Source organism: Heloderma suspectum, chromosome 2 (genome assembly GCF_057233095.1).
Source record: "Heloderma suspectum isolate Gila_16-S chromosome 2, 16-S_ref, whole genome shotgun sequence".
Lineage (NCBI taxonomy): Eukaryota > Metazoa > Chordata > Lepidosauria > Squamata > Helodermatidae > Heloderma > Heloderma suspectum.
The window spans coordinates 77,781,040-77,794,283 of record NC_139459.1 but is presented as its reverse complement, the minus strand read 5'-3'; the positions used below and the strand labels follow the sequence as shown (position 1 = coordinate 77,794,283).

At 43.3% G+C, this 13,244-nt stretch overlaps 1 protein-coding gene across 2 annotated transcripts in view; it reads right to left on the bottom strand.

The window, feature by feature from the left end:
* Positions 1-4,531: 4,531 nt before the first annotated feature.
* HSD17B4 (hydroxysteroid 17-beta dehydrogenase 4) overlaps positions 4,532-13,244 on the bottom strand; it is an 82,401-nt gene continuing 73,688 nt past the window's right edge. For both annotated transcript variants that reach the window (XM_084833935.1, XM_084833936.1), the window contains exons 23-24: positions 9,050-9,177; positions 4,532-5,078 (exon numbers count right to left, since the gene is read on the bottom strand). In XM_084833935.1, coding sequence (XP_084690061.1) covers positions 4,989-5,078; positions 9,050-9,177 — 218 coding nt within the window. In that variant the 3' untranslated portion in view covers positions 4,532-4,988. The remainder of the gene's footprint in view (positions 5,079-9,049; positions 9,178-13,244) is intronic.

Genomic DNA, 13,244 nt, shown 5'->3' with positions numbered 1-13,244 from the left:
CAGCAGAGCAGAGCAAAGGAAGCTGCTCCAGGGACTACAGAAGCAAGCAAGCTCCCAGAGAGCGAGCGACCAGAGCGAGTGAACAGGGGGAGCAAACAGGAGTTGGCCAGGGGAGTTCAGCAGGGGAGTTCAAGGGGGAGGCCCCTAACATTTTTTGAAAAATTTATTTTTCTTGTAACACATGCTTCCATACTAGTGGGACTCTGCTTTTAACCTCCAGTGAGTAGAGGAACAGGCACAGGCTAGTCTAGAACAATCAGAAAGCTAGACACAAAAAGGGAAAAGAGGCTATGGAAGGACAAGACTCTCCAGCGGTGGTGGTGACCTGCAAGGTGTGTGCAATGTTTGTTTTCTTGCCTGAGAACAACATGGCCTACACCTGCAACAAGTGCAAGTTGATCACACTGCTGGAAGAAAAAGTAAGAGGACTGGAGCAGCGACTGTCAACCCTCTGGGGAATAAGAGAACACGAAGAGTTCTTGGACAGAATGGTGGAACTACAGCAACAAAGTGAAGACCAGAAGCTTGAAGAAAAGCAGCAAGCTGAGGCAGAAGTGGGAAAGGCTGAGGTGAGGAAAAATGCAGTAGAGGATACCCTTGGAAAAGGGTGACAGTTAGGAGAAGAGGAACTAGATGCCACCCGGCACCAGTGGAAGCAGTGGAGCTATGGAACCGATTCCAGGTACTTGAGGATGAGACTGGAGGATAGCCTGCAGAGGAAGAATTACAGAGGAACTTGCATGAGAGTGAACAAGAGGCTGAAGGTCAGTCAAGCAGAGGCGATGAAACCTAGGCCTACAACAACCACAAGAGAAGAGTAGTAGTAGTGAGTTTCCGCCGTACATTAAGAACGTAGTTATTCAGGCAGGCATTTGGGATGGGTTAGGGTCTTTTAGAAAATGTTTTTACTGTAGAATGTTATTGTTTTAAGCTGTTTTATTATATATTTTGTACATCGCCCAGAATGGCTGGGTGACCAGCCAGATGGGCGATTAATAAATTTAATAAATAAATAAATAAATAAATAAATAAATAAAAATAAATAGTGGGAGACTCCTTGCTGAGCGGGATCAAAACCTAAGTATGTCGCAAAGACCCGTGGACTCACCAGGTATGTTGTCTCCCAGGGGGACGGATTAGAGACGCGACTGAAAGGTTGCCTGCACTCATAAAGCCCATTGACAGGTATCCCTTTCTTCTCATCCATGAGGGAACAAATGATTCTGCCAAGAGGAACTATGAAGAAATCACATCAGACTTTTAAGCTTTGGGAAGGAAATTCAAGAACTTTGGGGCCCAGATAGTTTTCTCATCCATCCTTCCAGTAGTTAGAAGAGGGATAGAAAGGGAAAGAAAAATACTCTGGGTGAATGACTGGCTTTCAACAAAGCGCCCCATGAAATCCTGATGAGCAAACTAGCTCAAAGTGGGCTAGATGAAACAACGATCCGGTGGATCCACAGTTGGCTACAGAATCGGATTCAAAGAGTGCTTCTCAATGGGATCTTCTCAAACTGGGGAGAGGTAATGAGTGGGGTACCGCAGGGCTCAGTCTTAGGCCCAGTGCTCTTCAACATTTTTATTAATGACTTGGAGGAGGAGGTGAAGGGAATGTTGATCAAATTTGCAGATGACACAAAATTGGGCGGGGTAGCTAATACCATGGAGGACAGAAACAAAATTCTAAAGAGATCTTGATAGACTGGAGTGCTGGGCAGAAAACAACAGAATGACATTTAATAGGGATAAATGCCAAGTTCCGCACCTAGGAAAAAGAAACCAAATGCACACTTACAAGATGGGGGATACGTGGCTCAACAACACTACAAGCGAGAAAGATCTTGGAATTGTTTTTGATCACAAGCTGAATATGAGCCAACAATGTGATATGGCTACAAAAAAGGCAAAAGCTATTTTGGGCTGCATTAATAGAAGCATAGCTTCCAAATCCCGGGACGTACTAGTTCCCCTCTACTCAGCACTGGTTAGGCCTCATCTGGAGTACTGTGTCCAGTTCTGGGCACCACACTTTAAGAAGGATGCAGACAAGCTGAACAGTGTTCCGAGGAGGGCAACGAAGATGATCAGGGGACTGGAAACAAAGCCCTATGAAGACAGACTGAAAGAACTGGGCATGTTTAGCCTTGAGAAGAGAAGACTGAGGGGAGATATGATAGCACTCTTCAAGTACTTGAAAGGTTGTCACAGAGAGGAAGGCCAGGATCTCTTCTCGATCATCCCAGAGTGCGGGACACGGAATAATGGGCTCAAGTTACAGGAAGCCAGATTCCGGCTGAACATCAGGAGAAACTTCCTGACTGTTAGAGCAATACAACAATGGAACCATTTACCTAGGGAGGTAGTGGGCTCTCCCACACTGGAGGTGTTCAAGACGAGGCTGGACAGCCACCTGTCAGGGACGCTCTGACTTGGATACCTGCACTGAGCAGGGGGTTGGACTCGATGGCCTTGTAGGCCCCTTCCAACCCTACTATTCTATGATTCTATGATCACCTATACTCTTCTTTCTGGTCCTGGGGGGAAAAAGCCCTCCTGAAAACCAAGGTTTTCAAAATGAATGTTCCTCAGTTAGAGTTCAGGCTGTGTTTCCCCTTCAAGTTTGAGCCAAACTACACTGTAACACTAGTTGCTTAGTGTGTAGCTGAGGGTTAGCTTTTGATTTACTCTAAATACTGTGTGCACTTACACTTAGTGCAAGTGCACACAGCCCCCAAACCCTCCCATGCCCTGTGGGGGGAATATTAACAAGATAAAAAAACCTCCATTGATGCCAATGGAGACTTTTCCCTTTTGTTGGAAGATTTTTGGAAGCAAATGGTGTGTGTGTGTGTGTGGGGGGGGAGATTTAATCCTCCCTTTCTAGTACACAGTGGTCCAAGTCTGAATCAGGGCTGCATGTGCTTACACTAGAGTAAAAAAAAAGCTAACCCTTGGCTACAAGCTATGCAATTAGGGTAACATGTGTTTTGGCTCTTTGACACACAGAAGCCAGTTCTTCTGCCACACACTTGTGTTTTGTACTGCTTTCGAGGGCTCAAGGAGAATTGAAGTTTTTGTTTTTAAGTTCTGTGCCATACGGGGTTCAAGGAAACCTACAAGGGCTCAACAGTCCCTCAGACCTCCATCACAGCCTGGTGCCTGTCCTTTTAGCTGGGTGTTGTTTGAGAGCCAGGGTGTGTAGCATGTTCATAAGCTGTTAAAGAACTACCCAAGGAACCCCAGTGTTTCAAACCCAAAGTCGAACACTTGGATCAGAGGAGCTCCTTGAGGAAGAGTCCTCTTCTACTCCTTTAGTTATGGAACAGGGAATATAGGTAATATTTGCATCCCAAACTTATCTTTCTCTTGCCTCACTAACTCTCAGCAAGCTAACCATGTAGCCAAGAGCCAAGGTATTTACATCCTGGTCCCTATCTGAAACACAATTCGGGCCCACACATGAATATCTTGCTCCTCTTGTGTTATTAGGTATCAGCCTCCCTCCCCACTCTATCCTTCCCAAACTCTAGAATTTTGCTCTACATCTCTGTATCTCTTGGTCCTCTCCCTCCATTCCCAATCCTCTGTACAGAATTAAAGAAAAAGCTGCCCATCCTATTCAAATGCTGCACATTTATTTGCCTTTTATATTTCTGTAATAAACTGTATACGCAATTACTCTGCGCTCTGGCTAATTGTCTTTCCCACCTGGGTGCTCTAATCGCCGTTGTGATGCACTGTGATGTTTGTTTAAAGATCCTAAGATGTGTCCTTTAGATACATGTATATAATTAAACGTGTGTAGACAAGGACATCTGGTAACAGGTTTCGTTTAGACCTGAAGCCATCATACTTTGCCTAGGCCATTACGGATGAACTTTGTCTTTCCAGCTCTGGCTTGGTGCCCTTGCTTTTGCTGCTTATGAAAAGCAGGTCAGAGTGCTTGATGCTACAAGAGAGGCAAGGAAGAACGAAACAACACATAGAAGAAGGAAGTGTGGGAAAGGGGCACTGGCAAGGGATCCAGCAGATTTGGCAATTAGCTGGGTAAGACACCAATCCCAGAAGCTATTCCTTGAAACCCACACTTGCTGCTCCTGACTGGCCCGGGCAACGATGCCAATAAGTGACCCAAGCTTTTCTACTAGAGGCTCAGTCTTCTTTATAGGCATGTAAGAATTCATGCTTCAATGTAAGAAGTGTCTTCTTTATAGGCATGTAAGAATTCAAGAGTGAGGAGGGAGCAAAGACTATGTGGCAAACTATGAAATGTGGCGAGGAGCGCCTTTTATCAGCCTAGGTTTATAGCAGCTACAACCCCATCTGGACACAGATAGCCTGACAGTTATCCACGCTCTAGTAACTTCCTGGTTGGATTACTACAATGCATTGTACGTGGGGCCACCTTTTGAAGATGGTTCAGAAACATGTTAGTTCAAAACACAGCTGCTAGGATCCTAATTGGGACTGGCAGATATGATCATGAGAGAAATACAGTCTAAGCCACTAAAAGAAAAAACAGAATCAAGAGGATGGTATCAAAGTATGTTTTATTTAATTAAGTTTAGATTGCATTTAGAAATATATTAACTGCATGTGATTTAACTTGTAGACTTCCTGAGCAACAACAGAAAGGTATCAAGTAGCCTTCCCCAAACTAACAGCCTTCAGATATGTTGGACTACAACTGCCATCAATCTCAGCCAGCACAGGCGTGATGGGACTTGTAGACCAACACATCTGGAGGGAGCCAGCCTGGGGAAGGCTGGTATAAAGACTTGCAACACAGAAAACAAGGAGATAGAGAATGTATTGACTCATCACATCTATACCAACTACCTGAATCTGCAAGAATCAAGGCAACTTGCATATTAGTAAGGAAATCTGTTAGAAGTTACCTAATACAGGATTGCATAAGGTTTCAGGTTATTCTGAAAAAGAAATTGCTCCTTTTTTACTTCCTAGGCCAGCTCAATCCAGCAGGGAATTCACAGCTTTGCGTACTGTTGGAGTATTGTCCCCAGCTTCTGGCTCAGCATGATATTTCCTTTAACTTTTAGCTTACCAGAGATGAATGCCTACAGCAAGCAGAGGGGAGAAAAACAATTAATTTGTCTCTCTACCCTCCCAGGCTTGCACTTTTAAAAACAGTTACAAGAGAATAAGACTTAACCAGGAATTAATCAGACACCCCCCCCACACACACACACACACATACATCTACTGCAAAACAACTGGGGTCAAGCCCATCTGATAAAGCAGATTATCTCCACCCAGTCACCCTCAATACACAAGGAACCTGGTGAAGACATGTGGGAGGGTGAAGAGAAGAAGCAAAGAGAGGATCCCTTTCCTCCTCCTCCCCTGCTCCCATCACAGGTTGTCATTTATTACTGTAGTAGTAATAATAATAAATAAGAATTTACTTTCGTATACTATTTGAGAATCATTTAATTTGTAGTTTAGGCGTTATGTTTTACACCAGGGGTGAGCAATTTCTGGGGATCCGTGGGCCAATTCTTGCCACCCAGGAATCCGCTGGGGACCTCACCCCCAGCTGCCAAATTTGCTGCTGAGAATTGATGGTGCAGTAGCAAAAAAGCCGCATTTCCCCCTTTAAAGCAAGCTGCCTTGTTTAAAAGTGTTCCTTTAAACACCTTGTTGGCAGCAAATTCAGGCCAGACGAGGGTACATGTCTCCCACAGATTGTATCTAGTCCATTCATTTTATAGCCTTACTGCACAGGAAGTCAAAGTAGCCCTGTCAGACTAAGAATGGAGTATTCCAATCCTGTTCCACAAGTAAAAGAGCAACCCTATAGCCCCTAGACAGCAGCTGGGGGGCCACAGGATGGTTTGGATTCCTGGACCTGAGGTTGGAGACAATGCTCCGACCTCGGAGCCAGGAGTCTGAGCTCCTCGCCCTCTCCCCCTTGCAGCCAGCACAGAGAGAACGCGCCAGCTGCCTCTTCTAGCTTGCAAAAGTGACCTTGGAGAGGAGGGGAAAAGGGCGGTTCTGTGGGTGTGGAGGGGACCAGGAGGCTGGCTTACAAAGAATCCTCAAGCCTCCCCGCCTCCTTCCCTCCTGCTCTGAAGAGCCCCAACTACAGAGGCAAAAAGGCCTGCCGAGCAAAAATGCAGAGGAGGAGGAGGAGCACGGAGGCAAATATTACCCCTGCGCTTTTCCTGCTCTGCATAGGATGCCCAACAGCCTCCAAGTTTGGAGGCTGACGGGCATCCCGATAGGACTGCTCCTTAAATTCTACTATTGCTCCTCAAATTCAACTGCCATAGCTTTCCTCCCAAGGAGCAAGCGTCTTTTAATTTCATGGCTACAGTCACCGTCTGCGGTGATCTTGGAGCTCAAGAAAATAAAATCTGTCACTGCTTCCATTTCTTCCCCTTCTATATGCCAGGAAGTGATGTGGCCAGATGCCATGATCTTAGTTTTTTTAATGCCGAGTTTCAAACCAGCTTTTGCACTCTCCTCTTTCACCCTCAACAAGAGGCTCTTTAGATCCTCTTCGCTTTCTGCCATTAGGGTGGTATCGTCTGCGTATCTGAGGTTGTTGATAATTCTCCCGGCAGTCTTAATTCCAACCTGTGATTCATCCAACACGGCGTTTCTCATGATGTACTCTGCATATAAGTTAAATAAGCAAGGCGACAATATACAGCCTTGTCGTACTGCTTTCCCAATTTTGAACCAATTGGTTGTTCCATCTCTGGTTCTTACTGTTGCTTCTTGTCCCTCGTACAGGTTTCTCAGGAGACAGGTAAGGTGGTCTGGTACTCCCATCTCTTTAAGAATTTGCCACAGTTTGTTGTGATCCACACAATCAAAGGCTTTAGTGTAGTCAATGAAGCAGAAATAGACGTTTTTCTGGAATTCTCTTGCTTTCGCCATGATGCAGCGAAAGTTGGCGATTTGATCTCTAGTTCCTCTGCCTCTTCGAAACCCAGCTTGTACTTCCGGTAGTTCTTGGTTCACATACTGCTGAAGCCTAGCTGGTAGGATTTTGAGCATCACCTTGCTGGCATGTGAAATGAGCGCAATTGTACGGTAGTTTGAACACTCTTTGGCGTTGCCCTTCTTTGGAATTGGAATGTAAATTGACATTTTCCAGTCTTGTGGCCACTGTTGAGTGTTCCAAATTTGTTGGCTTATTGAGTGCAGCACTTTAACAGCATCATCTTTTAGGATTTTAAATAGCTCAGCTGGAATACTGTCATCTCCGCTAGCTTTGTTGTTAAGTAATACTTCCTAAGGCCCACTTGACTTCACTCTCGAGGATGTCCGGCTCAAGTTCAGTGACCGCACTATCATGGCTATCAGGGACATTCAGATCTTTCCTGTATAGTTCTTCTGTGTATTCTTTCCACCTCTTCTTCATCTCATCTGCTTCTGTAAGGTCCCTGCCCTTTTTGTCCTTTATCATGCCCGTTTTTGCACAAAATGTACCCTTGATATCTCAGATTTTCTTGAAGAGATCTCTAGTCTTTCCCATTCTGTTGTTTTCCTCGATTTCTTTGCATTGTTCATTTAAGAAGGCCTTCTTGTCTCTCCTTGCTATTCTCTGGAACTCTGGATTCAGTTGGATATATCTTCCCCTTTCTCCCTTGCTTTTCGCTTCCCTTCTTTCCTCAGCTACTTGTAAAGCCTCATCAGATAGCCACTTGGCTTTCTTGCACTTCTTTTTCTTTGGGATGGATTGAGTTGCTGCCTCCTGAACAATGTTACGGACCTCCGTCCATAGTTCCTCAGGCACTCTGTCTATCAGGTCTAATCCCTTAAATCTATTCCTCACCTCCACTGTATATTCATCAGGGATATGATTTAGGTCATACCTGAATGGTTTAGTGTTTTTCCTTACGTTCTTCAATTTAAGCCGAAATTTTAAATAAGAAGCTCATGATCTGAGCCACAGTCAGCTCCAGGTCTTGTTTTTACTGACTGTATAGAGCGTCTCCATCTTTGGCTGCAAAGGACATAATCTGATTTCGATATTGATCATCTGGTGATGTCCATGTGTAGAGTCGCCTCTTGTGCTGTTGGAAAAGAGTGTTTGCTCTCATCAGCGTGTTGTCTTGGCAAAACTCTATTCGCCTTTGTCCTGCTTCATTTTGTACACCAAGGCCATGCCTGCCTGTTATCCCGGTGATTTCTTGACTTCCTACTTTAGCATTCCAATCCCCTATGATGAAGAGGACATCTTTTTTTGGTGTTAGTTCTGGAAGGTGTTGTAGGTCTTCATAGAACCGATCAACCTCAGCTTCTTCGGGCTCAGTGGTGGGGGCATAGACTTGAATTACTGTGAAGCTGAATGGTTTGCCTTGGATTCGTGCTGAGAGCATTCTATCGTTTTTGAGATTGTACCCCAGTGCCGCTTTTCCCACCCTTTTATTGACTATGAGTGCTACTCCATTTCTTCTAAGGGATTCTTACCCACAGTAGTAGATATAATGGTCACCTGAATTAAATTCACCCATGCTTGTCCATTTTAGTTTGCTGATTCCCAAGATGTCGATGTCCAATCTTGCCATCTCATGTTTGACCACCTCCAGCTTACCTTGATTCATTGATCTTACGTTCCAGGTTCCTAAATAATATTGTTCTTTACAGCATCGGACTTCCTTTTCACCACCAGACACATCCACAGCTGAGTGTCCTTTTGGCTTTGGCCCAGCCGCTTCACTCTTTCTGGCGCTACTTGGAAATGCCCTCTGCTCTTCCCCAGTAGTATATTGGACACCTTCCGACCTGAGGGGCTCATCTTCCGGCGTCATCTCTTTTAGCCTTGTGATACGTTCCATGGGGTTTTCTTGGCAAGAATACTGGAGTGGGTTGCCATTTCCTTCTCCAGTGGACATAATTTTGTCAGAACTCTCTGCCATGACCTGTCTGTCTTAGGTGGCCCTGCATGGCATAGCTTATGGCTTCACTGAGTTATGCAAGCCCCTTCGCCACAACAAGGCAGTGATCCATGAAGGGGAATGCTCTACTTAAGAGGTGATAATTTACTATGACAGCATTAATTCTACAACTGTACCTTTTGTGGATTGATCTTGCCTAGCACCAAATCCACGAAGTCTTCATCTGACAGGGTGAAAATGGTGTCGGCTTTTCCTCGGGCAGGTCCTTGGTACAATTCTCCAGAGCCATTCTTTAAGTCGATAGCTGAGGAAAAGAAAAGTATTTTAAATACACATGAAGACAAAGAATGAATAAGCTGTTTGTTATATAACTCTCCTATGCCCATCTACTTGCTGCTTGGACAAAGGAAGAAAATTTAATGAAGAAAACTATAGGCACAATTAAAAGGCTTCCTAGAGAAAGTATTTTCATACGCAAGAACTTCTTATCAAAATGTGTGCTGTACAGAACATTAGGAAATAAGAAGTTAAAATAGTGGCTATTTAACAGCAATGGGTTTAACGTTTGAATTTAATTAGTTTGAACAGTTAAAAAAAACCACGAACACAAAACCGCCAGATCTCAACAGGATTAAAGTGGGAGAAATAATGAAAAAACATCTCTCTTTGTACTCGGCCCAGATTCCTAACCACCTAAGTTCTTGAATTATTTTAATTTATTAACACAGAAGTAATAACGTCTACCTAATTATGCGCATCCTGTTCAATCATTCTAGTTACCTGCTGTGGTGAAGCTCTATCAGAGAGTGGTTGGATTTATGAGACAAATGCACCTTCCTGTCTAAGCTATCAACACTTATTTTCCCCAGGCAATTGAGTCCTTTGATCTCATTCACAGTATGACAGGCTGTTTAGATTTCCACAGTATCCTGCAACCTACCCTCAATTAAGTATCTGAGTGAAGAGGCTGCACATATGCTTTAGCAGCTAATTACTTGGGGAAATGGTTTCTGCTGAAAAGCAGTGGCTGGAACCAGAAAAGTGCACTGCGATCTCTCCGCATGTAGTCATAAAAGCATTTATTTCCCAAACCGCTTGAGATATGGTGCCAAGAGGGGTTCAGGGTGATGCTGTTTAGGAAAGAAAGTAAAATCCCCCTGCATATACACTGATTTATTTATTTTTAAAAGCCCACTTTTCCCTATTTGAAAGCAGCCGAAGTGTCCTGACACACACGAACACAATTAAATCAATTGCAATAATAAAAAAATAAAGGTCTGAAATCACACGAATGTAACAGCTTCCTAGATGCCCTCTGGACTGGGGCCTTTGTTTCCATATTGTATTACTCAACAGTGTTGAAAACATGATCCAGTCACTAAAATGCATGTAATATGAGACAGACAGACATAATAGAAGTATGTGGAATTCCCTCCCAAGAGATGTGTGGCTGGCTCCCTCTGTGGCTGCTTTTAAAAGGGCTTCAAAAACAGTCCTTTTTCTCTGGCTTTTAATTGCTAAGGCTTTATTGTATGTGCTTCTGCTACATATTTTAACTGTATTGTGCATTGTTTTATTTTAACTCGCTTATTTCAAACTTGCCTAACTTTAAGGTGGTTTTATAATTTGTTATAATTATATTTTACTATTTTATATTGCAAGCTGACTTGGGAAGACTACTGTCTTGAGAGGTGGCTAAGAAATATATTGAATAAATAAAAGTTATGCATGGTGTGAACTAACTGAATGGACTCTTTCTCCCTCTCCTATAACAATACAGCTCTGAATCAACCAGTGAAACTGACTGGAAGTAGGTTCAGGACACACAAAAGAAAACAGTTCTTAGGCTCCATGCTCACCCCAATGTTACTTTCCACCCACTGGCTCTAACCCCCAGACCTCCATGCACTGGGGGAAAGTTGTGTGCGCGCACACACACACACACAGGCTCCTCCATGATCAGGATCACCAAATAGCACAGGGCTCCTGAATGCGTGGAGGGCCAAATGCACATTCATCTGAATGCATCTAGGGTCCTCCTTTAGAGCTTCCACCAATGCACCTAACTTGGAGGTAAAGCCAAAGGGAATGATGAAGTTGGGGTTGTGGCCAGTGTGCACAGCGCCACTCCTCCCCTTTGCATTCTTTAAACGTGTTCTGCCTAATTTCTGAAGGGAGCTGACACCTACTGAAATGTCTGGAATTCACTGCCTCAAAATGTGGCGACGGGTCGCTAGCTTAGATGGCTTTAAAAGTGAACTAGACACATTCACGGAAGAGAGGTCTATCAGTGGCCTAGAGCTAAACAGGTACAATAAAATAAGTAAATAAATAGTTAGCTAAATGGAACTTCCAGGTTTAAAGGCAGTATGCCACTGAATCCCAGTTGCTTAGGAGCAACAGTGGTGTAAAGCCATTGCCTTGTGGGCTTCTTAGAGGGATCTAGCTAGCCACTGTGGGAAACAGGATGATGTACAAGATGGATCATTGGTCTAATCCAGCAAGGCTCTTCTTATGTTCTTCTTTTATCGGAGGAAAAGTAAATGCTTATATTAAAATAGGTTTTATCCTTCCTTAACGTTTGTCCTCACTCACACTTTTGAAAACTAAACTGTTGAAGTTTGAAGGAAAGGTATAACCTCTGATTGGTACTCTCAAGTAGCTAGTCTCAAGGTGGAAAACGAAGAGGAAGAAGACAGACCCTTAAATTCATCTGCAGTACTGTAACACATCTGCTCGGACAGAGGACATAAATTGCTTAATACTGAACTCTTGTGTTTGAAAATGATATCTAAAGATAAAGTACTTCTTTATCACCAAGTCCCACAGAAATACGGATCCTTCCCACCTCATCCTGTTAAGTGTTACCAACAGGAACATGAATCACTCATACATTTATGAAGGTAGCACATTCAATATGAATGTTTTCATAATAGTTATTGCAAAATATGAAGGCAGCATTTGTTTTAATCTTTTCATGATACATTTCAGGGCCAACTATTACTGTTTAAAATAGGTGTCCTAGTTTCCTTCAGCATACAGTCTTTTCTTTGTGAACACACACACATGCGAATATGATGCAGGATGCTTGATTTTGTAGTGTAGGGGGTTTTTTTTGTCTTGTTTTTATGTTCCATTTCCAGAGTATCTTAAATCTCAGCCAAGTATCTCTCCTTTCTTCACAGAACACCAACAATTCCTCAAAGTGTCCGTTTTCCCAAAGTCCTATTTCTTGCACAAAATGCACTGCCAAAATGATGTACTACAAGGCATATAAGCTGTCAGGTATTGCGTTGCTTGCAATGGAGAATGTTATGACAAGATTTTGCTTTGCCAATTCATTTCCACATTTTGCAAATTTTCAGAGCCATTCCTTCTCTCTTGCCCCATCAGAGAGCGTAAAAACAAAGGCATTGCTAAGTTAATGTTCCTGCAAGGACCTGACATCTTTAATTATGATATCACAGAAATTTTAGCATCGATGAGACAACAATTTTGAAATTGCTTTTTTTATAGGTTGTCCTATGAATAACAGCTTCACAAATAACAGGGTGCTTTTCTTTTGGAGTGCCTTTGCAAGATGTGTTAACACACAAAACACTGTATATCGGAAACATAACACAGAATTTTAACACAGAGGAATATAGCATTTGGACCAACAAACCTGCCAGGTTCCAATCAATTCGATTCATCAAAAAAACAAAACAAAACAAAATTTTCCTTCAGTTTATTTATTGATTTGATTCGTACCCAGCTTTCTACCAAGTAAAATGGCAGTCAAGGCAGCTTTCAATCACAAATAAAACTTGATTAAAACAATAAAACAAATGCATTAAAACACAATTAAAAACACAACAACAATAGAATTAAAACAGCATCTAACCCAACAGATGTGTGTATACGCCAAAGGCCTGCTTGAATAAAAAAATCTTTGTCTGCTAGCAGAAGGACAGCAGAGAAGGAGCAAACGTAGCCTCCCTGGGCAGGGAGTTCACAGTCTGGGAGCGGCCACCGAGAAGGCCTTCTTTCACGTTCACCACCAAATGTGCCTATGTTGGCGGCGGTCTCGAAAGAAGGGTCTTTCCCAAAAATCTTAAGACCCAGGCACAGAGAGAAGGTGGTCTTTCAAGTAGCCTGGTCCCAAGCCATATAAGGCTTTATAGGTCATAACCAGCACTTTGAATTCAGCCCCCAAACAGACTGATAACCAGTGAAGCTGCTGTAACAAGGGAATCAAGTGCTCCCTGTAACCAGCCCCAGTCAACAGTCTGGCTGCAGCTTTCTGGACCAGCTGAAGTTCCTGAGCACTTTTGAAAGGCAGCACCAAGTACAGTGTGTTACAGTAGTCCAGACAGGACTTTCAGCACAACA